The sequence below is a fragment of the Osmerus eperlanus genome, chromosome 18, assembly GCF_963692335.1.
Source record: "Osmerus eperlanus chromosome 18, fOsmEpe2.1, whole genome shotgun sequence".
Taxonomy (NCBI): Eukaryota; Metazoa; Chordata; class Actinopteri; order Osmeriformes; family Osmeridae; genus Osmerus; species Osmerus eperlanus.
Genome location: NC_085035.1, coordinates 7,971,694 through 7,999,476, shown reverse-complemented (window position 1 = coordinate 7,999,476; position 27,783 = coordinate 7,971,694). Strand labels below are relative to the sequence as shown.

General features: G+C 47.5%; 1 protein-coding gene across 1 annotated transcript; it reads left to right on the top strand.

Annotated features, from left to right (window-relative positions):
- Window positions 1-5,046: 5,046 nt before the first annotated feature.
- LOC134039087 (uncharacterized) lies at window positions 5,047-6,351 on the top strand. The gene is made up of 4 exons (XM_062484836.1): window positions 5,047-5,660; window positions 5,758-5,967; window positions 6,093-6,222; window positions 6,270-6,351. Exons 1-4 carry the CDS (start codon window positions 5,144-5,146, stop codon window positions 6,349-6,351), a joined length of 939 nt encoding a protein of 312 aa, XP_062340820.1. The 5' UTR covers window positions 5,047-5,143.
- Window positions 6,352-27,783: the final 21,432 nt, after the last annotated feature.

Genomic DNA, 27,783 nt, shown 5'->3' with positions numbered 1-27,783 from the left:
GATCATGGCATCATCGTACTCACAGGCTTGGGATAGAGCTGATCCGACATCACTTTTGAAGGCGAGGAGTACATTTATTCCTTGCTTATGAGCCTCCAGCTCCGGTACTTCGGCCAGCAATCGGTCTTTAAGTCTGGTGGCATTTACAGGTTTTTCCACACCCAGATGTTCTAGCCGTTGCTGATACAGGTTAACTAGATCTGCAAGCCGGAAGACAGACAGATCCTCGGAGCAAGATTTGGTCTCCACTATATAAATGACCAGCTCAGAAAATGCCTGTGGGGACGCATTCTGTTCACGTGTCTGTTCACGTGCTTGTCTCTTGATGGTTCTGAGGGATGCTCTTTCTCTATTGTAGAGATTAGTCAAACATGTGACGTGGTATTTCAGCTCTTGGGCAATGGCATCTCCACCACTCAGTGCTGCCAGAAGTTTTCCATCATTAAGTGCTTTGGCACATTTATTTAGTCTCTGGTTAAGTTGCATCGTCATTACTTGTCTAAGCTCGGATGCTGGAGCTTCTGTATTACAGAGAAAGAAAGCTAGGGTAGACTTCTGACCTTCATGAGCTCTGCGCATCTTTGTTTGGCAATCACCTTGATTACTGTTCTGTGCTCTCCTTTTTTTGGCCCGGTCAAGGTTTGTGTTGTTGAAAAGGAGGCGGCAGCTCTGATGATACATGGCCTTATTCCGTCTTAATGTTCCATCTATCCCACCACCCTCATCCAGCCGCGCAGGATCGAGAATGATTGGCAGGTCATTGAAATCATGCTGTAGCCGTCCTGATCAGATGAATATCGTGTTGGCGGGGCTTTGAGAACTTCTTGTGTCTCCTTTTGACATAAACAACATTTTCTCCAGTCGGTTTGCCACTTAGCTGGTGTTGGTGAAGAGTTTGCCATCTTGCTTGGCAGGCTAGTCTATTTCTGCTATACATGCCTATAACATAAAACAACACAAACACATAATTGAAACCAATTCAGTGTACAAGATGACAACATAAGTGTCAGTGATTAAAATGAAAACAACACATTGCGTAGGCCTGTATACTCAAGATAAAACTGGCACAAGTGATGTTGATATAGAGATTGGCAAACCCTAAATCTATTATTTCTATCTATTAATTATTATTATTATTATCATCTATTAATCAAACAGCGTATTACACATGTATAAAGTAGTACAAGTAACTACTAAGTGCAAACAAATGAGTCACATAGTCATTTTACAGCCAATACACTGGCTACAGTGACCTTTTTCAATCGTCATGTCATGTTAAAACATTAGCATGTTCAGCTAATGCTAGTAATCAATCAGCTGTCTAATTAACTCCAAAATTGATAAACAAATTATGTTATCTGTCAATAAGATTACACCCTTAAATTACATATTTTCACATATAGAGGGTATGCTATAAAACCCTTAAGTATTGGAAATTTACATAAATATACATAAATAATATATCTTACCTCAGATATGCTCTGCTCAGCAACAGTTGCCACCAACAAAATCTGATCTTAAAGAGACAGTCCCACTTAAAGAGACAGTACATCAATTTGTGTTATTCCAATTTGGAGTAACAAGACAAACAGGTAGAAAACCCAAATTCTGTTTTCAATTATTCTTTCTTCAAAATAAAATGTCACCTAAAATCCCTTAAAAAAATTGGTCTATTAATATTACGATTTCCATTCCACAGTATTATACCTCACAATTAGACTTATCTTTAGATGTATAAAGTTTATGGTGTTGTGTATGGTATCATTGTAATCCTTGACCATCAAAACATAGGGGTAGACATTACCACTTTCCATTTATTGTGTTTGGCTGAAGAGATATGATGCAAAATACAGAATTCGGTTATGGAGGAAGGCAAAATGGCAGCCATGAGTGCCACAAAGCATTCAATGATGTTGTCTATGGTATCATTGCATTCCTTGACCATCAAAACATAGGGGTTGACATCATCGTATATGTGCTCTGATGTTTTTTTCAGGAGATATCATGGAAAACGCATACTATGATAATGGCGGGAAATAAAATGGCCGCCGCGGCCAACATGAGTTTTTTTTGCGTTGGCTAACGTTCTTTATTGGAAGAGCAGTACCCATAGAGTAATTGTGCCAATTTTGGCGCTTGTATCCACATTTGAACGATTCTTCATCAAAAAATGCTGTTATCTGCCCGGCCTGCTGATGCAGGCAACAGGCCAGCCCCAGGACAGAAGAGGTGGTATGACCTCTTTCAAAAGGTATGTAAAATGACCAAAAGATCACTGAAAAGAAATTGATGTATTCTGATGGCCTATAAAAGATTACTGAATTGCCAGAAATACCAGTCACAGTATGGGACCTTGATAAGGATAATGAACAGCAACTTCACTGTCAATGTCATGTTTAGTCACCAATAGAAGATGATATGTCAAAACACTCCATTTATATTGGGTTGTTTTCTTTAAAAAATGTGTTTGTTTTATTTGGAACAGATTGAGAAGTGCCCGTTGCAGTTACGTGGCCAAAGAATGCTGTTTGGTGGGACACAGCAGTGTACTTGTGGCTTTCATAATCCAAAGGTAATGTGAATGAGACTTCTTGACACCAAAACACTAAAAGAATCACTTTGTGATGTGCTCAGTAATGTGATGTCTGACATGGATCTCTCTGTCCTTAATCCAGCCAACCACTGGACAAACTGTGGCAGAGACCTCTACCTGTGCTGCCCCTCCCCCACTGGGAACGGCCTCTACCTCTGCCTCTGCCCCTCCTCCATTGGGAATGGCCTCAGCCTCTGCCTCTGCCTCAGCCCATGTCCCAGCACGGCCCACACTGACTTTGTCCATGGTGACTATTTCAATATTATTATTGTCATACAAGCGTTCAAATATGGACAACCACTGATTACATATGATGATGGCAAAATGGAAGAGCATTTCAGGTTTACAATGTATTCCTTTGATAAATGTCTCTAATTGTCACCACAGTTTTCTAAACCACGATTTGGAGGCTCACATGGCGCTGCTGCAAAGCCCAATGTGAATGTGTTTAAGAAGGCAAAGGTAAATATGATAATATGTAAATATATATTTATAGGTTAATATGAGCAAACCTAAATCTTAAGAGCTTGATTTGATTCCATTGAGCTCTACTTTTTACAAATGCTTCCCCCCCTCCTTCTCCCAGTCTCTGTGCAGTCACCAACCATGACAGGAGACACCCAGGCCACTGCCAGCTCACCTATGGCCTCTGTGAGGACCACCCCACCAGGCTTTGGTTCCCCTAAGGCCTCTGTGAGGACCACCCCACCAGGCTTTGGTTCCCCTATGGCCTCTGTGAGGCCTAGAACACCATCAAGCCCTGCCTTAGCTTTTGTGAGGACCGAATCACCGTTCTCAAAGCCCACATCCACCCCCTACAAAGCCTCCGTGAGGACATCTTCCCGCTCCAGCCCTGCGACGACCTCTGTGAGGTCCAGCATAGCTTCCAGCCTCAGCACTGTCTCCGAGACCAGCACCAGCCCTGCAATGGCTGCTGTAAGTGTTGTGTTCTTTGAACTGTTTTTTGTTTTATAGGATGAGGATGTTCTCATATGATTGGGCTATTCTGTTTTTGTAAATATATTTCTCTTGTTTTGTAACAGGATGTGCATGATGAGGATGAGCTTGCTGCTCCTGGCCCTGCTCCTGGCCCTGCTCCTGGTCCTGCTCCTGGCCCTGCTCCTGGCCCTGCTCCTGGCCCTGCTCCTGGCCCTGCTCCTGGCCCTGCTCCTGGCCCTGCTCCTGGCCCTGCTCCTGGCCCCGCTCCTGGCCCCGCTCCTGGTCCCACTCCTGACTTATGGCTTCCTGTCAGAATGAAGGAGACAATCCCAGTTCAGGACCAGCGGTGGATTGCGTCCACCCTGTTTCAGTCTGGCAAGCTGCGTTTGCACTTGAAGCTCTGGTATGAGCCACCAGCCTCTGCCCTGATTTACCACCAGGCTCCAACACCGGACCGTTTTATTGCCCACAGGCTCTTGGTATGGATGCCCTATCACTTGTGGAAAGTGAGGGTATTCTGCCAAACCTGTGGGAAGCAGCTGACGGGGTATGGTGTGCACAAGAGGGTGCGGAAGGTCCTGGACGTGGACCGGTACTACCTGATGGTGACGGAGACACTCAGGTGCACTGTGTGTCGCCTGACCCATCTGGCAACCAGTCAGGCTGTCCTGGACCTGCCTCACAGGAGGAAGTTCAGGATGATCCTGACACGCTTGTGAGTTAAAAATCTACAATAATTTTCTGATAATGCCTGCTGCAGGTCCTTACATAATTGAACAAGTTCTTGAAACTAAACTTTTCTTCAAGGTATGCTTGTGACATACGGGTCATCCGCATGTTGCGGGAACGGACCCTCGGCAACAGCCCGGCATGCTTGGTGAAACAGCTGCGGGAGAACCATGGGGAAGAGTGGTTGGACCGCCTGGCCGACTACTTGGGGGAGTGTGCGGCCTTTGTTGACCAGCCCAGCCTCTTCCCAGTCACCTGCCAGGAGCCTCCACAGCCACTCGATGTCCCAACCAGCCGGTGGGTGCTGTCGGTGTACGGAAGGGACATCATTAGCCGTATGGACCATATAAAGGCGTCCATCACGTCAACCTTTGGGTCCATTTTAAAAATGGACTCCACCAAGAAGGTAATAAGATGAAGAAAATCCATTGTGGCAATTATGCCACAATGAAAACATGAATCCTCAATGATTTGTATTCTTATAAGCACACATATCCGTGCCTTTGATTAAGACTGTAGTAATAAATACATAAACTTCTGTGTTTAGTTAACAGACTTTCTTTTGAAAGCTCTCATTAAGTTGTTTGTGTACATTTTGTCATTTCAGATGACAAAGAAGCTGGCTGGTGCAGCAAAGGGGACTGCATTCTGGGTGACCTCGGTGGGGAACGAGATCGGCCAGGTCCTCGTCAGTGTCCTGACTGCCCAGGAGGGACCGGGGCTGGACGCGATGGTCTCTGGTCTCATTGAGAGGTACACCCAGGCACCCAGGTCTTGCTCTATGTGGACTGTGGCTGCTGCTCGGAGGAGGGGGAGACCAAGCTTCAGGCCAGGTTTGGTGGGTGGCCAGACCTGAAGATAAGGCTGGACATCTGGCATTTTATGCAGCGGCTGGCCGTGGGATGCACCACCGATGCCCATGCCCTGTACCCCCTCTTTATGAGCCGCCTGTCTGTGTGCCTCTTTGAGTGGGATGCAGCGGACGTAGCCCTACTGCGCAGGGTGAAGAGGGAGCAGCTCAGAAGGGAGGGTGTGCCCCTCATCACCAACGACATGGTGGACAAGGCCATCACCAAGGCTGAGCTGTCCCAGTTCTGCAGGCGGAGGACACGTGGAGTGGAAGCCACGGTCCTCCGCATTGAGCAGCTGCTGCAGGAGCTGATGGGGGAGAAGGGGAGAGACCTGCTGGGGGTTCCGCTGCTGGACCAGGCAAAGATGGAGCACATCTGGCGCACCCAGAAGAGGCACGTGAAGTGCATCCAGGATGTGCCAGGTGTACTCCTGTACACGGAGACAGGCAGTTCCACCAGGGAGGGGATCCAGCTGACTACATACAGGTGTGCAAGAGGCTCCACCTCCTTGGAGTCCTTCCACTGCCACCTGAACAGGTTTATTCCAGGTTGGTGTAGATTTCATCATCTTATCATTATTCTTACTGATGACATTTTATTCAAATAGCCTTGTTCATCATTGTTCACGTTCTCTCTTTTTTTTAGGAACGAGTGCAAACCTGCTCAACTTCCAGCTGTACCTCCTGGAAGGCCTGAACAGGTGGAACCAAAACCGGGCAGCGGCCTCCATCACCACCAAGCGCATGGCGCTGTTGACGTACTCGGGGGACGTGCTGGAGTCCGTCAACAGCAACAGCCTGAAGGTTTTTGGAAGGAAGTATGTCCCCTCCTTCATCCCGCCTAGAAAGTACACCGGTAAGTCTCAGGGCAAATATAAATACAAATAATTATGTTGTTGAAAGCTCAGTATTTATGCATTATGGTAAGTTCCATATCTGTTTTTTAATACTAATTAGCATTGCATTGTTGTTCATGTTCAGGAGAGTTGCTTGGGGTGAACTACCTGCTTAGGCAGACAGGGCAGCCCTTGCAGGACATGGACCCCGACTCTGAGGAGACAGACCAGCTGCTGGAGGACCACGCCACAGAGGAGGAACAGGCGGATAAAGGGTTTGAGGATGAAGGACAGGACCTCACTATCGGTAGTGTTTCGGAAGACTTCCCCTCTTCCGCCCTGCCTTCTACCACCCTGCCTGTGGTCCCCACCCTGCCACTCACCTCCTCCACCCTGCCTTCTAACACCCTGCCACTCACCTCCTCCACCCTGCCTTCTAACACCCTGCCACTCACCTCCTCCACCCTGCCTTCCACCACCTTGACTGTAACCACCTCTATCCTACCTGTCACCCCCACCAACCTGCCTCCCCCCATAACCCAGCCTTGTGTCCCAGGTGCCTCCTCTCAGGTGCCTGAAGAACAGCTGGTATGTTAACTTTTTACTAGTAACTAACTGTCATTCATAGAAACTAACAAGTTCAGCAGATAGGAAAGTGTCTGAATACAAGCGCAATTGATTATTAGGAACAACACACAGTAATTGACAGCAAACAAATAAAACACACAGCAGCAGCAGTCAATATAACAAACCTTTGCCATAAGGTGTTCAGCACTAAATGTCAAATTGTTGAATGTTTCAGGCTGTGGACGAGCATGGCATGCCTGGCATGGATCGGGTGGATAGACTGGCAGAGTGCTTAGTGGAGCTGAGGCATCAGACCAACATGATCCTCCATAACCAGCAGGTCAGCAAGACATGCATTGTACAATGTTTATATATTTATAATATATAAACATATAATATATGTTTTCTTTCCTTCTTAGGTCAGCAACATTGTGGGGCTGTGGCAAGACCTGCTGGATTATGACAAGCAGAGGGTAGTGTTTGCTGCGCGGCACCTGGACAGGCTCATCAAGGGGCGGTTCCGCCACAAAAAAAAGGTGGAGTTCACGCCAGGTGTGGAGAGGTGTGTCCTGGGGTCCACTGGTTCGCCTGCTCAGTGGCCAGACTGCTGCCGCCTTGTGGAGGCCATCTCCAGCACCACCTCCAGCGGTCTGACCCAGGCTGGCAGCCCAGAGGCAGCTCTTCCCTGGTCCTTCAGCCGCCCTTGGAGGCCCCACTCCCATCCCTATCATGCCCCGCCCTACCCCCATTGCCCCTCGCCCTACCCATATCGCCCCTCGCCCTGCTGCCCACCCTACTGTGCTGTTTGTCTCCCGAGCCCCTGGTATGAGGCCACCCTCTGCCCCCTCTCCATTGATGGTCCCCCAAGCCCTGCGTTTTGTCCCACCCTCTTCCTGCACCACCCACCTTCCCCAGCTTCGTTCCACCTTCCTTTGTTGTTGTTCATTGTTCTATTTTTACACTTGTGGATAAATGTTTCTATTTATCAACTATTTGTTGGTCAGTCCGTATTTATTTCCCAATCACTACTCTTTCTAACCAAATACGGCAAGTCTACAAGAAGCAGCAAAAAGTGATTAACTTTACCCTTGCTTGCGCACATTGTTTTAAAATATTTAATATACGGATCATGCAAGTGTTGAAATGGTAAGTGCAGAAACCAAAAAGTAAGAGCTTCAGATAAGAGCACACAAGCTCAGAAGCCACACAGTTTGAGCGATAGATAGATGGATGGATAGAGAGATAGATCTAACTAAAACGAACTAAAAACAGTACTCCTGTGCGGAGTGAAAACAAATAAAGGCAAATAGTGTACAATAGATAACCACGTAAAATATAAATAATGCACTCTCTAGTGGATACAAATGTTTTTCAAATTACACTAAATTAGGATAACATAATGTTTTGATAACATACACACTTGGAAACTCAAGTGGTTGTTTATTAGAAATAGTCAAAGGTGCCGTAGGTGGGACGCGAACCGCGGACCTTTGGTTCCATTCTACGTCTTCCCCAAACGATGTAAAATTCGTCATTTCGGGTGTTTTTTTCGAATTATCTTTAAATGTAACGGGTTAAAAATGTTTAAACTATGAATGGGGACTTTTGAGTTTCCCCTTTTCTCTCTTTTTCCTCTTTTCTTTCTTTTTCCTCCCTTTTTCTTCCCCCTTCCTTCTCCCTCTTCTTCCCCCCTCAAATAGGTGATTGTTTCCCAGCTTTAGCGGAGTAGGCTAAGACAGTGCACTGCAATGAGCAAGGTCACAGGTTCAAATCCAGCCAGTCTTTTGGCCTGTCATAATTTTGATTATCTGTTTAGTTAAACAAGATGACATCATTCTGAAATATGCGCAATTTCATGCAATTTGCAATTTCACCTTGAAATGTCAACCGTTTCTTAACCTTTGTCCCAAAGCTGACCAAAGCTAATACTCATATCATTCAGTTGGAGCACAGCTAGATAATCAGAGTCAGCGCCCTTGGGTACCCAGCATGCAGTGCGGCATGTCAAAAAACACAAAGACTTGTGGAAAATAGTTTGGTTACAACAGCCGTGCAAGGGATTTCAGTTGTTGTGTTCGTTCAGTTAGATGTTTGTAATGTTATTGTTTGTTAGTTAATATAATCTTGTTGGTCACCCTGATTGTGCATGTTGTGTAGTTTAATGGGACCAGAGAGTCGGCTGCTGTACTATCACAAGTTATTCTTGCAAGCAGCTGAACATGAGCTCTGTCTAGGCCTGTTGCCCACATGACTGATGTTAATTGTGCATTGACTGAGATTCTGGAAAGATATCAACTCAAGAAGAGTTTAAATATCCTATAGAAAGTTAATACTCTGCTCTTTCTATTCATAAAATCTCAACAATTGGTGTGTAGCAGAGAGGCTAGAGAGACTGACTTTTAACTTTATGCTCATGAGTTCAAATCTCCATTCAGCCTATTGTTGTTGGCTGAACATGAAGTAGTTTTGCTCTCTTGTTGTCCAACTCTCGATCTTCTACAGTGTACATGTTTATAATGTTTTGCCATTTTGCCGAGGAACCCGCATCGCTGCTTAATGTTTTTGTATTAATAAGATGTATTGTTTTTTAGGGTGACCTTTTAACATTCAGTCAAGGGTCTACTGATGAAAAATGATTCTGGCACATTTACAGTGCACTGCCCCAGTGCACTGTAAATAAATAAATACAATTCAGAATCAGAATCAGAATTCGGTTTATTCGCCATGTATGTTATACAAACAAGGAATTTACTGTGGCAGGGAGGTGCAAAACACTAAACATATACAGATCTTAAATTAAGTAAAAGTACAAAAGTTTAACTATTTCTAAGAACTAAACAATCTAAGAATACAACAATTTAAATATAAAATAAAATAAATATAAAAATAAGAATAGAATGAGCAGCGTGAATGGTCAACATAGTGCAATCGGATACTGAGATAAGTGGCTTATGCATACTGAATTGCCATTAGATGGACTTATAATAGTTAAATAAGTGAATGAATGTCAATGGGAGTCCTTGGCCTTGTTGAAGAGGCCAGTAGCAGATGGAAAGAAACTGTTCTTATGGCGTGAGGTTTTGGTCCTGATGGACCGCAGCCTTCTGCCAGAGGGGAGTAGCTGGAACAGAGAGTGACCAGGGTGGGAGGGGTCGGCCACAATCTTCCTTGCACGCCTCAGGGTCCTCGAGGTGTGCAGGTCCTCGAGGGTAGGCAGATTGCAGCCGATCACCTTCTCAGCAGTGCGGATGATACGCTGCAGTCTGCTCTTGTCCTTGGCAGTGGCAGCAGCGTACCAGATGGTGATGGAAGAGGTGAGGATGGACTCAATGATGGCTGTGTAGAAGTGCACCATTATTGTCTTTGGCAGGTTGAATTTCTTCAGCTGCTGTAGGAAGTACATCCTCTGTTGTGCTTTTTTGGTGAGGGAGCTGATGTTCAGTTCCCACTTGAGGTCCTGGGAGAGGATGGTGCCCAGGAAGCGGAAGGACTCCACAGTGTTGACTGGGGAGTCGCACAGGGCGATGGGGGTGAGTGGGGCTGTATTCTTCCTGAAGTCCACAACCATCTCCACTGTCTTATGAGCATTGAGCTCTAAGTTGTTCTGGCTACACCAGGTCACCAGGTTGTCAGCTTCCCACCTATAGTCAGACTCATCCCCGTCAGAGTTGAGTCCAATGAGGGTGGTGTCGTCCGCAAACTTCAGAAGTTTGACAGACGAATGACTGGAGGTGCAGCTGTTGGTGTACAGGGAGAAGAGCAGAGGGGAAAGGACGCAGCCCTGAGGAGATCCGGTGCTGATGGACCGGGAGTCAGAGACTTGTGTTCCCAGCTTAACGCACTGATTCCTGTCAGACAGGAAGTCTGTGATCCATCTGCAGGTGGAGTCCGGCACGTTCAGCTGGGAGAGCTTGTCCTGAAGCAGGGCAGGGATGATGGTGTTGAAGGCAGAGCTGAAGTCCACAAACAGGATTCAAATGCATCATGGCTGTTACGACCCCTGTTGTTGTGTCTGTGTTTTGTATTATGTTCTCTCCCCGTCTTTTTGTCCACTCCCCGCTATGTTCTCCCTCACAGGCGCATCCCTCATCTACCCACTCACCCTCTGCGACGACCAATCGGCAACCCCTGCTCCCGTCTATTAAGGCCACTCACTTCAACAGAGAACCGTGTTTTGTGTATGTGGTCCGCTTTTTGGTTGCAAAATCGATCTCTGTGTTTGTAGACTTTCGTACATGTTTTCCCTGTTTGGTTTTGTACCGTTAATTATTAGTTCTGTTTTATGCCTACCTCGGTGTAGAGCTTTGCGTTTCACCTGGCAAGGAACAAGGGGACAGGCAAACTACCCATGGGTCTACACTACCCATCATGTAGTTAGCGACCTGTTGAAGAACACTAGGTAAGGAGCGTGTGCCACCCATTGTATTTCTGTTTAGCTAGCGTTTGGTTAGGCAGGCAGGGTTGTTTACTCTGTTCTATTATTTGGCACCGCTCTCTGTTCCCTTGCACCCTTCTCGGGGTTGTTAGTCATAATGAACCACCACAAAGGACGTGGACCTTTGTGTCCAGTGTACCCTTTATACCGAAACCATTTCCCTACATGTTTGGGCTAGCTGTGTTGCATCCCCTTTCCCCATCCTAGGCACACAACATCTGGGGAGTACAGCTCTGACAGTTGGAGTTGGAGGCTGCTGCCCACACCCCTGTCGTTCCCCCTGGGTTCCGTTCCTCTTCCCCCCATGACCAACAAACCAGTGGCGGCTGCTGGTCTTTCAAAGAGGGGAAGCTCATTTTCTGCCTACATCATAAAAATGTTCCATTTATTTGGCTAGTTCACTGGCTAGTTCACCCCTACGACTCTAGCCTAGCCTACTGTATGAATGAATGAATGAAACGAAACAATATTAAACTCGAAGGAGGAAATGTGGGAATTAGGTTAAACTGAAACAAGGAATGTGGTGTATAATTGTATGAAATGTATTATGAAAATTGGCAAGCAATTACCAAGAAATAGGTTGCAGCTGTATATCTTTCGACTACACTTGCAAAATCCGCGATGGGACTGAGCTTGAATAGCTTCAGCGACTTTTTATAGTACAAAATCGCTGTCAATCAAAAGGAGATGCAGTCTTTCAACAGACCCTCCAATCATCACGCAGAAGCCCAGCATCCAGGCCAGCCCACTCCTCAGCAGAAACATTTCTTTGGTCCCACCCTTCAGGGAGTCTGAGGTGGACGTGTACTTTGGTGCGTTTGAGCGAGTGGTTGTGGCTTTGCATTGGGCAAAAGAAGGGTGGTCTCTTTTTCTACAATGCAAGATGATGGGGAACTCCCAAGAGGTCATATCTTCCCTCTCGATTGAGGACAGTTCCCAGTATGAAGTGGTCAAGGCCACCGTACTCCGTACGTATGAGTTAGTCCCAGAAGCAAAGGCAAAGGTTTAGTTTACAAATTACACGAGCATGCAAAGTCTTTGCATCATGCTGCCTCAAACAAACTGGTGTATTGTCGTCCGGCAAGGAATGGCGTTAGCCGTAATTCCAGCTCCGATGCTAAGTCAGGGGAAGATCTGAGCGTTAGGTATTTGGACGGAGAATCTTTGCGTCTCCGCGTTCAGAAGGAAAAACCGCTGCCTCCCGTCTCGCCCCCATAGCTGTGCAGTCGATGCGCCACCGGGCTCGAGGGAGTCCCGTAAGTATATTTACTGTCATCAGACAGGTCATCTTATATCTACATGACCTGTCCTACGACGTAAACCTCTAGCCTCACAAACCCCAAAACCACTTAAAGGGATTGGTCTGGTGAGAGGAGTGCCTGGAACTGTGATTGGGGCAACCCCTGACCGTTCCCTGAAGGTCGATATTTTTAAGGGCTTTGTTTCGTTGACTGGTAGGACCGAGGATCGGCGGCCAGTCACTATCCTATGGGATACCGGCACCTCACAGTCCCTGCTCTTGTTGGACACGTTACCGTGGTCTGCTCAGTCCTACTGTGGGTCACAGGTACTGTTGCAGGGCATCGAGATGGGTTGTGTGCCGGTGCCTCTACACAATGTGCATATAGCCTCCGAACTTGTTAGCGGCTTGTTTCGAGAGGTGTACAACCCGTGCTACCTGTAAAGGGCATAAACTTCCTTTTAGGAATTTATATTGCTGGTGGTAGGGTGATGCCTGTATTGGAGGTGTTGGATTTCCCCGACTTCTCTTCGTCCGATGACCTGGCTGGAGAGTTCCCTGAGGCTTTTCCATGTACTTCGTCACGCGCGCACAGTCACGCCGGCTGAGTGACGTGTTAGATTTGTCAGAGTCAGTACTCTGTCCTGCCCTCTGCCCCCATCAGCCAACACCCTTATTGGGTGAACATGACAAAAAGGGCAGTTATGAAGGAAGAGGTGGCGTATCTCCTCAGGAATGAGTTGGCCATCCCCAGTTCCAGAGCTCCAGGAACACAATGACATTTATTGAGGGACTTGTTGCACTTGTTGGTTAGTTGTAACTGATTTAACTACTTGTACTCGCTGTAAATTATATTATTTTTGCTTGCTTTCATACAGGTACACTTGTGCACTTCTGAGGTTCATGTTGTTTAATTTGTAATTTGTTTAATTACATGCTCTTATGTTTCTTCCCATTGGCACTTATTTGCTTTTCACAATGTATGCTTCATGTTTTGGCTACCTGCAATGTTTTTGGGGCTATCTCGTTGTTTATGATCATTGACCTATGCACGGCCGGATTACCATATGGGCAACCGGGGAAGTTGCCCGACCACCAGGGGGCCCCCGACGACATGTCGTGTAACTGAAATAAATTAAAATGAGCAAGTCAACTGTCCAATGTTTACACACTCACTGTTTAAGCGCGACAAATTGACCAATTAAATCGTGTGAATATTTTCGACCAGAATACATACCCTTTACGATTGGTACAATGGTAAGGGAGGGTGGGTTTAATTTACAGTAAAGGCTGACAAAATTAAGACAATCGTACTGTAGCCTAGCTAGACAAGAAAACAATGGATCGACGCACTCCTAGTGCTAGCGGGTACGTTAAACGAAAACAAAAAAAGGAGAAAGAAGCGAGAGGAGCAGCTCTTCTCCAAAGTGTGCCTTCAATCGACAGCTTTTAAAAAAAAGAGGTTGCTAATTGCACATCTTAGGAGGCACCTGTTGCTAACTCCTCTGCTAATGTCGTCAGCAATGAGTCTGATTGTGAGGCCACCAGTCCCGCTTGCAAGCCCGAGCCGCCGGAGAGTCTCTTACCACCACCTGGAGCCAGCAGTGCTACATGCGACACGGTCCCAAAGGTTGGTGCCACCAGCTCAAGCACAACCCATGAAAATATAAATGACCCGTCTTTGTGGGGCACAATAGACGAGCGACTCCGGACAACGTTAATTGAAAGCGGGGTGTCTGCCTTCCAAAACCGAGCGGCCAAATATCCAGTGTCAGCTGATTTACTCACCTAGTACTGGACATGTGTACTGCTTTGCCTGCAAGGTTTTGTCCACAAAAGCAACTGCATTTGTCATAAGATTCAGCGACTGGAAGCCCTCTGATCGCATAACTAAACACGAGAAGAGCTTACAGCATAGAACTAATACGCTTGCGTTATTACAGCGATGTAAAGCAATTGGTACTGTTGATGCATCCCTTGAGCGGCAACTGGAAAGAGAGAGCAAGTATTGGAAAGAGGTGCTGAGGCGCGTTGTTTCCGTGATCAAGTTAGATGAGAGTGGCCTCCCATTCCGTGGCGACGATGAGCTTCTAGGGTCAGCGCACAATGGAAACTACTTGGGAATATTAGAGCTGATTTCTCAGTTTGATCCCTTTTTGGCTGATCACATTCAGAAATATGGTCAGAAGGGTAGAGGCAGTACATCCTATCTGTCTTCTACAATATGCGAGGAATTTATTGTGCTAATGGGGGAGAAAATAAAGCGGGTCATTGCAGCCGAGCTACAGCATGCCAAATATTTTTCTGTGATTGTGGATTCAACACCGGACCTATCTCATGTGGACCAGCTTTGTTTTATTTTCAGATTCGAGCCTATTGAAAGCCATACTGGGGTGAGCCTGGCTGACAGTGTACTTGCAATGATCAGTGACCTGGGCTTGGATCTGTCTAATTGTCGCGGCCAATCATACGACAACGCCAGTAACATATTCAGCCAATACAACGGTCTTCAGGCCCATTTAAAAAAACAAAACCCACTAATTAATTACATACCATGCGCTGCACATTCCTTGAATTTGGTTGGTGTCAATACCATTGAGAACAGCTGCCAAGAGGCTCGAAGTGTTTTTGGGATACTGCAGTCCACGTACAGTTTTTGCGCCGCGTCAACTCACCGGTGGAATAAAGTTTTTCACATTGCTGACATCAAAGTAAATATGACTCTGAAATCCCTATCAAGCACACAATGTAGCTGTCGCGCAGATTCAACATCAGCACTTTGAAAGAACTACAGCTCAATAAGGGATGCTTTGGGGAGTTTGTCAGGTGACATGCATGAAACTCCCGATACACGACACGAGGCAGCTTTGTTGTGTGGCAAAATGGAACGCTTGGAAGCAGCCTTCATGGCCCATTTCTGGGATGCGGTCCTACACAGGTTCAAGGTGACAAGTGAGTTGTTGCAGAAAAGCGACATTGATTTAAAGACTGCTGTGCGACTACTGGAGTCTTTGCTGTCATATCTGGCATCACTTCGGGATCAGTTTTCAGAATTTGAAAAGACTGCCATGGGTGTTAGAGATGTGTGCCAGACCTATCAGCACAACCTTCATCGGATAAGGAAATGGAAAGCATTTGCAGATGAAACCAGGGAGCATGAAGTCACAATTGAGGGGAGCCACAAGTTTCAAGTTGAGACTTTCAACGTGATAATTGATCAGTTACTCAGCTGTCTCAATCAACGACTGGATGCATACAGGCCTTTGAATGAATGCTTTGGAGTTGTGTTTGATGACAATGAGTCTGACACCAGTGATATTCGTAAGCGGGCCAATACACATTCCTCTGCTTACCCAATGGATTTAGATCAGAGCTTTGCAGACAAGCTGTCACGGCCACAGCCGTGCCCCCCCAGTTTCAGTTTTTTGTCCTGCCCTAGTGTTTCCCTGTCATTGTCTTCACCTGTCTCGTTAGCGTCATTGTGTCCACCTGTGTGTCGTTTGGGTGTGTATTTAGGTTCCTGTTTTGTGTCCAGTCTTTGTCTTGTCCTTACTGTACCTGTCCCTGTGAGTGCCCTATCTGTTCCCCGGTTTTTTGAGAATTAAAACCCTTGTTTCGACCATGCCTCGCATCTCTCGTGCATTTGGGTCCTACCCCTCCTCACACCCTGACAGAAGGACAAGACCACAAATGGACCCAGCAGAGAGTTCCCTGAACCCTTTCCTAGGGACCCGACTTGCCTTTGGTGGACCCCGAAGCCTGCAGCGGAGGGCCCACCCTAAGTCCGGGTTCCTACCCCGGCTCCAGCCCCAGCCTGAACCCCGACTCCAGCCTCGGTCCTGCCCTGGGCCCCTGCCTCGATCTTGCCCTGTGCCCCTGCCTCATCCTGAGGTTGTGCCGCCCTGCGCCCGGACGAACATGGTTGCGCCGCCCAGCACCGAGGCTGTTCCTGCCGGGGAGTCTCGGCCGCCTGCCGCCGGTACCCAGCCCCGTTCCTGCCCTGTACTCCAGCCTCGGTCCTGCCCTGGGCCCCTTCCTCGATCCTGCCTTGTGCCCCTGCCTCATTCTGAGGTTGTGCCGCCCTGCGCCCGGACGAACAAGGTTGCGCCGCCCAGCACCCAGAGCACCGAGGCTGTTCCTGCCGGGGAGTCTCGGCCACCTGCCGCCGGTACCCAGCCCCGTTCCTGCCCTGTACCCCAGCCTCAGTCCTGCCCTGTACCCCAGCCTCGTTCCTGCCCTGTACCCCAGCCTCGTTCCTGCCCTGTGCCCCAGCCTCGTTCCTGCCCTGTGCCCCTGCCTCGGTCCTGCCCTGTGCCCCTGCCTCGTTCCTGCCCTGTGCCCCGGCCTCGGTCCTGCCCTGTACCACAGCCTCGTTCTCGCCCTGTGCCCCTGCCTCGGTCCTGCCCTGTACCCCAGCCTCGTTCTTGCCCTGTGCCCCAGCCTCGGTCTTGCCCTGTACCCCAGCTTCGTTCTTGCCCTGTGCCCCAGCCTCGTTCTTGCCCTGTGCCCCAGCCTCGGTCCTGCCCTGTACCCCAGCCTCGGTCCTGCCCTGTACCCCAGCCTCGTTCCTGCCCTGTGCCCCGGTCCTGCCCTGTGCCCCGGCCACCTCCTCCTCCGCCCGAGGACTGCTGGCCACCTCCGCCCGAGGACTGCTGGCCGCCGCCTCCTCCGCCCGAGGACTTCTGGCCGCCGCCCCCTCCGCCCGAGGACTTCTGGCCGCCGCCCCCTCCGCCCGAGGACTTCTGGCTGCCGCCTCCTCCGCCCGAGGACTTCTGGCCGCCGCCTCCTCCGCCCGAGGACTTCTGGCCGCCGCCTCCTCCGCCCGAGGACTTCTGGCCGCCGCCTCCTCCGCCCGAGTACTGCTGGCCGCCTCCTCCGCCCGAGGACTCTTGGCCGCAGCCTGCTGCCGTGCCCGCGCTCCCAGACGCCCCCTCGTCCGCGCTCCCAGGCGCCCCCTCGTCCGCGCCCCCTCGTCCGTGGACGAGGGGGCGCCTGGGAGCGCGGACGAGGGGGCGCCTGGGAGCGCGGACGAGGGGGCGCCTGGGAGCGCGGACGAGGGGGCGCGGACGAGGGGGCGCCTGGGAGCGCGGACGAGGGGGCGCCTGGGAGCGCGGGCACGGCAGCAGGCTGCGGCCAAGAGTCCTCGGGCGGAGAGTCCTCCCAGGCGCCCCCTTGTCCGCGCTCCCAGGCGCCCCTCGTCCGCGCTCCCAGGCGCCCCCTCGTCCGCGCTCCCAGGCGCCTCCTGTCCCCTGTGCCCGTCCCCTGTGCCCGTCCTGCCCCCGGGTGGTTCCCTGGACCTGCTCCGGCCTCCGGGCCGCCGACCCTCTGCCCAGCCTCCAGGCCGGCCCCCGGACCTGCGCCGGTCCTCTGCCCTGCCTCTGGGTCGACCCCCGGACCTGCCCCGGCCCTCTGCCCTGCCTCCGGGCCGACCTCCGGACCTGCCCCGACCCTCTGCCCTGCCGCCGGGTCGACCCCCGGACCTGCCTCTGCCCTGCCTCTGGGCCGACCTCCGGACCTGCTCCGGCCTTGTGGGACGTCCGGTGACGTCCCTTGAGAGGGGGGTACTGTCACGGCCACAGCCGTGCCCCCCCCAGTTTCAGTTTTGTCCTGCCCTAGTGTTTCCCTGTTATTGTCTTCACCTGTCTCGTTAGCGTCATTGTGTCCACCTGTGTGTCGTTTGGGTGTGTATTTAGGTTCCTGTTGTGTCCAGTCTTTGTCTTTTCCTTACCATACCTGTCCCTGTGAGTGCCCTATCTGTTCCCCGGTTTTTTGAGAATTAAAACCCTTGTTTCGACCATGCCTCGCATCTCTTGTGCATTTGGGTCCTACCCCTCCTCACACCCTGACACAAGCTCGTTCAATTTAAGTTCTTTGTAGGAGGTGAGCAGGATAAATCACCCTCAAAACTGCTGCAGATTTTCTTGAGAAACGGCCTACAACGAACCTTTCCTTTCAGACTTCTTGACTCTAACTGTAATAAATTGTGAGGGGGAACGATCGTTTTCACAAATGGCAAGAATAAAAAACTAACTCAGAACAAGTATGTGTCAGAAACGCCTTAGTGCGTTTTCATTGATGGCTATTGAGTCTGAAATTGTCAGAGAGCTGGACTTTGATGACATGGTAACTGAATTCTCAAGGAAGAAATCAAGAAAGAGGCAGATGTTCTAAGGTAAGAGGCATCTTTATTATTATTACATGCTATTATGCTCGCTGCTGGTATGTATGATTTAATTACATTTATAGATTGTGTGCTGATCATTGAATTGAGTTGAATTTATAACCGACATAGTTTTACATATATAACTAGCTTTGGTTGAGTTGATAGGAAGAGGGGTGGGAGGGGCCCATGATGCCTTCGTGCCCAGGGGCCCAGAATTTGTTAAACCGGCCCTGGACCTATGCACTCTTGGAAGTCGCTTTGGATAAAAGAGTCTGCTAAATGAATAAATGTAAATGTAAATCAAGTACTTGTCAACAATATTTGAACCAATGAACATGAATGTATACAGGTGCGGCTGGTATAAATGGGCTAACAGGGCTAAGGCCCCCCCATCTTTTACAATAAATTTGAGAAAATCATTGTTAAAAAACCTTACAACAGATTGTTTAAATATTTGGTGGCATCTAGAGTAGCAACAATGGTCGCAATGAGCAACAATTGTGTAAAAATTAGGTATCTGTTTCCTCTACTAAACCTCTGCAGGTCACGTGACAAAGGATCAGAAGACTCGTACCCGAAGACCCAGTCGGGAAACGAATGAACAAATCATTTCTGTTTCCTCGACTGAGCCTATGCAACAGTCCCGATGCGCGGCCATGAGAAAAAGGAACAAATCACTCTTTGATACGCCCTTTCCACCAAAGTGAACCGGGAGCTAGTTCCGGAGCTGGTGCTAGAGCCGGTTTGGAGCTGGTTCAATTTGCAAGCCTTCTAAGAACTGGTTTGCTTTTCCATGGGCTAGAGAGCCACCACAGAGCCACGTCATTACGTCACTATATACGTCTCATCTTTCCCAGCAACGCTAGTGCGGCAGCGCCAAACACAAAGCAGAGCCCGTCTAAATGCTGTTTATCAATCCGAAGAACGCTAAGAACGTGAGGTTGAGATGCGTGTTTTCTTGGCTATTGTGCAATACCTTGGACTCGCAGCAGTATGACGACACTGGAATTATCAGCGCAACATTTTATTAACTTTTGCTCTATCGTGCCTTTGTATTACATTTGTGTTAAAGATCCCATGACAAGCTGTTTTTGGATGCTTTTATATAGGCCTTAGTGGTCCCTTAATACTGTATCTGAAGTCTCTTTACCGAAATTCAGCCTTGGTGCAGAATTACAGCCACTACGAGTAGTTCCACAATGAGCTTTCCTCAGGACGTGTCGTTTCTGTGTCTGTAGCTTTAAATGCTATGAGGGAGAAAGAGGCGGGGCTAACTGCCATGCTTCGGTCGTTTGCAAGCCATGATGTCTCGAGGAAAAACCAATGTCACGCTTGCACGGTCGTAGCTAATTTTGTCATTGGTGGTTCAAAATTCTCTGTGCGGGCAAAGCAGAGAAAGGGGAGGTAACCCCCTATTGCAGTGTTGCCAGGTCCGCGGTTTTCCCGCGGAATTGGGCTACTTTTGAAGTGTTGCCGCGGGTTGAATTTTTTTTCCGCTATACCCAAAGTCATACTAACGAGTCATACTAATGATTCGTTCAAAATGAACGAATCGTTCACGAATGACACATCACGATTATTAATCCTTTAGGCAAAATGGCAAAGAAATCAGTGGTATGGAAGCATTTTATCAAAGTACCGGGTGACTCAAAACATGTTGAGTGCACACTGCCAACAACGGTTTATATTCTATAGTTCGACGTCGAATATGATGTACCACTTGAAAACCGTAAGTTGGCCTACTTCACTAATGCATGCAAACACAGGCATTTTTTATTATATCGGAATTCGGTAACAACGTCTGGTGACACGAGACTTATTATTAGTAATAGCTAATTTTATAGCGGCTGACTGGAATGTCCAGCAGCTAGCTCTACATTGAGTCAGATCGGGAAAATGTTTGTACATTTATGTTTGTCTAGTTGTCAATCACCCTTCTTAGTGTCACGGCCACAGCCGTGCCCCCCTGTTTTTGGTTTTGCCCTGCCCTAGTGTTTCCCTGTCTCATTGTCTTCACCTGTGTCTCGTTGAGTTCTCATTAGTTTCATTGTGTCCACCTGTGTCTTGTTTGTTTCTGTGTATTTAGGCTCCTGTTTTGTGTCCATTCTTTGTCTTAGCATTACCCTTTGTCGCTGCGTGTTACCCTGTCTGTGTCCCGTTTTTTTTTGAGTAATAAACCCTTATTTCTGCCATGCCTGCCGACTCCCCTGCGTTTGGGTCCAACCCCACCTCACGTTGTGACAGAATGCTAAGACCCAAATTGGACCCAGCGGTGAGTTCCCCGAACCCTTTCATGGGGACCCGGCTTGCCTTTGGTGGACCCCGAAGCCTGCAGCGGCGGGCCCACCCTAGGTCCTGGTTCCTACCTTGGCTCAAGCCCCAGCCCGAACCCCGACTCCAGCCTCGGTCCTGCCCTGGGCCCCTGCTTCGATCCTGCCCTGTGCCCCTGCCTCATCCTGAGGTTGTGCCGCCTTGCGCCCGGACGAACAAGGTTGTGCCGCCCAGCACCCAGAGCACCGAGGCTGTTCCTGCCGGGGAGTCTCGGCCACCTGCCGCCGGTACCCAGCCCCGTTCCTGCCCTGTACCCCAGCCTCGGTCCTGCCCTGTACCCCAGCCTCGGTCCTGCCCTGTACCCCAGCCTCGGTCCTGCCCTGTGCCCCAGCCTCGGTCCTGCCCTGTGCCCCTGCCTCGTTCTTGCCCTGTGCCCCTGCCTCGGTCCTGCCCTGTACCCCAGCCTCGTTCCTGCCCTGTGCCCCAGCCCCGGTCCTGCCCTGTGCCCTCCGCCCGAGGACTGCTGGCCGCCTCCTCCTCCGCCCGAGGACTCCTGGCCGCCTCCTCCTCCGCCCGAGGACTCCTGGCCGCCGCCTCCTCCGCCCGAGGACTCCTGGCCGCCGCCTCCTCCGCCCGAGGACTCCTGGCCGCCGCCTCCTCCGCCCGAGGACTCCTGGCCGCCTCCTCCTCCGCCCGAGGACTCCTGGCCGCCGCCTCCTCCGCCCGAGGACTCCTGGCCGCAGCCTGCCGCCGTGCCCGCGCTCCCAGGCGCCCCCTCGTCCGCGCTCCCAGGCGCCCCCTCGTCCGCGCTCCCAGGCGCCCCCTCGTCCGCGCTCCCAGGCGCCCCCTCGTCCGCGCTCCCAGGCGCCCCCTCGTCCGCGCTCCCAGGCGCCTCCTGTCCCCTGTGCCCGTCCCCTGTGCCTGTCCTGCCCCTGTCCCCTGTGCCTGTCCTGCCCCCGGGTTCCCTGGACCTGCTCCGGCCTCCGGGCCACAGGCCTTCTGCCCTGCCTCCGGGTCAACCCCCGGACCTGCCCCGACCCTCTGCCCAGCCTCCGGGTCGACCTCTGGACCTGCTCCGGCCTTGTGGGACGTCCGGTGACGTCCCTTGAGAGGGGGGTCCTGTCACGGCCACAGCCGTGCCCCCCTGTTTTTGGTTTTGCCCTGCCCTAGTGTTTCCCTGTCTCATTGTCTTCACCTGTGTCTCGTTGAGTTCTCATTAGTTTCATTGTGTCCACCTGTGTCTTGTTTGTTTCTGTGTATTTAGGCTCCTGTTTTGTGTCCATTCTTTGTCTTAGCATTACCCTTTGTCGCTGCGTGTTACCCTGTCTGTGTCCCGGTTTTTTTTGAGTAATAAACCCTTATTTCTGCCATGCCTGCCGACTCCCCTGCGTTTGGGTCCAACCCCACCTCACGTCGTGACACTTAGATATGTATTTCTTTCAGATTATCTCTTAAAACAGTGAGGTAAAACATCACACAAAATGGTTTTATGAAAAACATTTATAGAAAAAAAAAAACGTTTCAAATTTTGATTAGTCAATTTTCAGAAGTGTTCAGTCGAGTCTTGGTCGACCAAAGAAAATCTTAGTCGGGGACAGCCCTACACTCAACACCCTAATACAGCAAAGTCAAACAATAACATACTGACATGTTGAGCTTCAGACTGACAGTGTGTGCCTCATGCATACAGAACAGACAACAAGTATTGACTCATCGCCACAAACACCCTGACGCAGACAAACCTCCTGGGAAAGTAAAGTGAGACCACAATAACACATGCATCCACGCAAGTACGCAGCAACCAAATCCGAATACCATGAGGGAATAGTCTGGCATTTGAGATAAATTTGAGAATATTACCCCACTTGAGTTGGAGTTAATCAAAGAATCTTCTATAGAACTACCTTCCAACCCTGTGTGTTGACCACGTGTCAACCACACTGGTCTCATACAACGACCAATTACTTCATTCGTTTTTTCATCTTTATTTTGAATGTTTAACCAATGATCTCCCAGCAAGAGCTTTCATAAATAACCTATTTCAAGCTTGTCTGTGACAAGCAGAGAGCAAATGGGAACTGGTTCCAACTGCATGGGCCCCATGTGGGCAGGTGGAAAACATGAGTGATGTGCAAGAAACAAAGCACTCGTGGCCCAACATGATGGACTGTGCTCTGACGTATCTCCATCAGCCAAATGTTTTATGTAACATGAGAATGCTTGACAATTACAATGGGGCCTTTTCTCCTCCTCCTCTTTAGGGTTATTTGCACAGGAGATGCTGAGCAAATGTTTGTTCTTGACAATTATATTTATAGGTTTACCATTTCCCTCCCTGGCTGGATGACTGATATACACACAGTTAAATGTGCACATACTGTAGACACACACAGGTATGGATAGTCACAGGAACACACACATGAAACACACAGTTGTATAGCAATTGTACGCACACACTTACACACAGTAAATCCTAGACAACGGACTAAATGCACAATCATGCAATACATGGAATCATACACACACACTCTAAATCTCTCTCTAATATTCATTCGTATACACTAATGCACAGTGCCTGTGATGCAGTCGGTGATTAAGATGTCAGTGGAACACACAAATAAAGATTCCTTGAACTATAGATGGTGCATAGTGCCCGTGATAAAATTGGTGGCACACACACAGATTCCTGGAATTATAGGGCACAGTGCCCGTGATGATGTGGATGACTCACACAGATTTCTGGAATTATAGAGAGTGCAATACCTGTGATGCAGCTGGTGATGACAGTTTTTCTCAATGGTTTTGGTACCTATATTTCTCAGATCACAATTGAAATTATCTTTAATCTCTGAAATACTTGTTCAACCTCCACATCTATCCTAGTCAAATTGCCAATGCTGTGGTAGCCTATATTCATGCAAATAATTATGTATCCTTCATCTGTCTGCTGTTTCCTACATTATCAATTGCTTATGTTATGTTGATCAAAATGTACTATATTGGTTCTCTGTTAAATTGTCTTACCATCACAAACATCTAAACATTCAGTTAAAAAGTCTTTACATGCACAATGGTTGAGACAGTTGTCATAATTGTAGGCCTAATTTACCGCTCTTGTACATTTGCAATGTGCAGGCAGTTTTGACGTCACATTCATTAATGTAACAAAATTCACTGATCTATACTGAAATCATATCCACTTTATTTTGTCGTTCTGTTAGCTAGCCAGCCCCTTTGAAAGCAGCTGAATATCGGTTGTAAAAGCAAATTTGCTTCTAAATAACGAAACAGAATTTCCCTATTTTCCTTACTACGCTTAATTTAATTGCGAATGCCTCTGCATTAGTTGATTGAATTAGTTAAATCGTGGTACTGCACTCCGTAGGATTATAAAAAGGACAACTGCAAAATATTAACTTTGCAGAGTGCCCGGTTTTCGAGATTCGTAGGAAACTCGCTACAGACCAGAGCACCAATAAGAGTGAAGGGGCTGGGACGCGAAGAGAGCAAGCCAAACTGGCTGCAAATTATTTGTTCATTATTTTTCATTATTTGATGTCGAAATGCTTATCCAAACAACATCAATCACGGCACTGCACTCTGTTGGATTATAAAGAGGACACATACGGAATATGACATTTGCAGAGTGCCCGGTTCTTAAGATGATCGTGGGAAACTAAACCCATTCTAATTTGTACACACACACACACAGAGATATTTCTGGCATTATTAGAGAGATACTCACACACACACAACTACTTTTCTGTCACAGCTTAGCCTGGCTTTTTCCCTGGCTGTATGAAAATACACATGAAAATGTTTCATATATATATAGTGCTTGAAATATATGATCTGACAGGAGGCTGCAGATGCTCTATAAAAATATATATATTTTAACTGGGTTAATAGAATAATATTTTTTATAATGAGGACAATTGCAGAAAACTCTTCCTATTGTTATAAAGATGCTACTGAATTGACACACTTTAAATTACACTATTTCATATCATATGTGATCTATAAACGGCCTGTTACTCCACTGTCTTACTCCACATGTACGTATTGTTAGGTTACTCTACTTCTATGCTTAGGTTGTTCTCACATGTTCAGAGAATTATTCTGTATTTTTCAAATTCTTATTATATATATATTGTTGATAATTAGCAGCTCATGTACAATATACATTATGTAATTGTAACCTGTAATAATAATTACAGGTTTATGATTTATTTGAGGTTAAGGACAGGCTAGAGGATAGGCTGCTAAGGATTGTGAAGAGGAAAAGGACCAGATAATTTCACTTGTAACAAATGGCAAGAAACTTCCAACTTGGTCTTGAGTTCAGAATTATTATATCTGTGATTATTGACCTTTAAAACAAGTGTATTTTGCATAAGTTAGTGTAATGTTAGGTTATGTAACTAATAGCAAACTACTGTATCTTCTTACTCTGCCTCAAATACTTTAGTTGCCTAAAGTAAACTGTTAGTTTCTGAAATCCTGGACAAGAAGTGTGGAATCCTGATATTGAATATTTACAAGCGTCTTTTGTTTGAGTCACATTTCCTCAACTAAAATAACATACGAATGCATTATTGAATCATATTATCTCTGGTTGAATTGAGAAATTGAAGTGCATACTCAATTTACTCACTTGTTTGTTTTAAGCCCAGCCAACACTACAGAGGGAGAGGGGGGGGGGGGAATAAGAAACCAGCCAACTGTAAACGGGCATAGTATCCCAGATCTGCCTTTCTCAATCTGGCATCAGCCATGACCTCGGATGTAATTATGTGGTGAGTTGGGTGTCGCTGGGGGAAGGTGAGCCATTGAAGCCCTGTATTCATAAATCCTGCCATCATCACAAACAACTTGACAGGGCTCCTAAAATAGCATAGCAGTGACAGAAAAGGCCCCCTTTGGTAATCTGGGTTATATTTCAAAAATTATAAGTGCAATACTATGGACATGGGTCCGGTAAACTCGGCAAGCAAGGGCCAAAGGACTAGCAAAGGAAATGGAGAAACACAAAGAAGAGTGAGAAAGAGGAATAGAAAGGGAGCAAAGAGGACGAATAATCCTGATGGGTATTCCCATTTTAGTGCCTTTCCTCTTCGTAAAAGAATGCTCCTTGCTTATTACCATGCCACTGGGATTTTTGATGACGAACGCAGCGTATAGCCAAGGCCCTTTCAGGACATCACCAGTAACCTAGGGTTGAGCCTATGTACATTCTGGCTTTTAATTTATATCAATCACATAGATACAGCTCTGGAAAAAATTGACAGACCGCTGCACCTTTTTCTTTCATTTTCAAAAAGGTTGAGAAGGACTGGCTCTTTCTTTGCAGTGGCCTCTTAAATTTTACCCTTCGTACAGAAAAAGGTGCAGTGGGCTCTGAATTTTATCCAGAGCTGTATATTGGAGTTTCTCTTGTTTAGCTGCATCATTCATCTTCAGCTTCATTATCAAAGGTTTGGGGATAACAGGAACACTTCCTTTGCATCCACCGTTTACCATATTTATTTGCTTGGACTAACCTTATAACCTCACCTCTGTGATGAGGTTTGAAGAAAATATACCAAAATGACATATCACAGATTTTGTCTCCATGTGGTTGAAGGAACAAAAAAATGTCATATTGTTATGGTTCCCAGATTCAGAAACTTCACACCAATGTTTTCGAAAACATTCAATGTACAGTACTCCTAACTGGATTTCAGCCAATTTACATCAATTCTGAGAACAATATAGAAGAAGAATTGTTTACATTTAGCAGACGCTCTTATCCAGAGCGACTTAAAGTAAGTACAGGGACATTTCCCCAAGGCAAGTAGGGTGAAGTGCCTTGCCCAAGGACACAACGTCAGTTGGCATGACCGGGAATTGAACTGGCAACCTTTGGATTACTAGCCCGATTCCCTCACCGCTCAGCCACCTGCCAATTGTTCTATTTCTAAAAAGTATTACAGTAATAACATTTACATTTAGTCATTTAGCAGACGCTCTTATCCAGAGCGACTTACAGTAAGTACAGGGACATTCCCCTGAGGCAAGTAGGGTGAAGTGCCAATAGTAAAGAGACTCTGCAGACTACAACATCCTTATCTATGCCTCTGATTTTTTATATGTATATATATATATATTATATATTATAATTGTTTTGCCACAGTACATATCAAAGGGAATAAAAGTTGAGATTGAAGAGGTATGATCTCGCTTAAAGGTTTCTACAGTTTTAGCCTTTCTTAGGTTCTCTGGTAGAGTATTCCAAAGGCTGGGAGCATAAAACTAAAAGCTGCCTCTTCATGTTTCTTGGTCCTGGCTTTTGGAACTGTTAAGAGTTCAGTGCCAAAACATGTGGGGCTTTGGCTGCATCCCTGCCTTGAGTACTGCTGATCACGTACTGGTTCATAAGAACTAAATCAATACTCTCCTTCTGCTCCTTCAACCAGAGTGGGCTGAGGAAGACGTCATTCATCTTACAGCACAGGCTATTTTTGGTGCTTGCTTTGTGAATCAGAGAACACCCACTTAATGCCATGTTACTGTACTGTTCACAATACTTGGGTTTCTGAATATTGGTCTTGATTCTCATTTATTTGATAATGATGATAAAACATTAAATATTTGAGGATCTTGGATGATAACATATACAGCATTTACTTGTCTTTAGTGTCTTTTAAAAAAAATAAAAAAATAGAATAATCCAATATAAAATAGTATTTCTCATTAGAATACATTTGTCGCACCCCTAGCTGTGACACTGGTTCTATTTCTTTTTTTCTTGTGTTCTCCTCCCTCCCTTTCCATGTGTGTGTGTGTGTGCATGGGCGGAGTCTCCTGGAAACAGACATCTATTCTCACCTGCGGCAGAACTGCAATCAACATCCTACTTAAACCCTGCTCACCATTCAGACTCTGCCAGATTATTCGATCAGTCACATTGTGAAGTCTATGAGTATTGGTTTATTCGTACACATTTTTGTGGATTACTACATACCTTTTTCTTGTGATTTTCAGTTCCCGGTTGAGACTCCAGTGTTTCTCCAGCCAACTGTAAACGGGCGAGGCAAGTAGCCTCGCCCGCTTTCGCCATTCTATTCTGGACAATAAATGTTCACCTTTGAGCCTTTGTGTCTCAGGTCCGTATTCGGGTC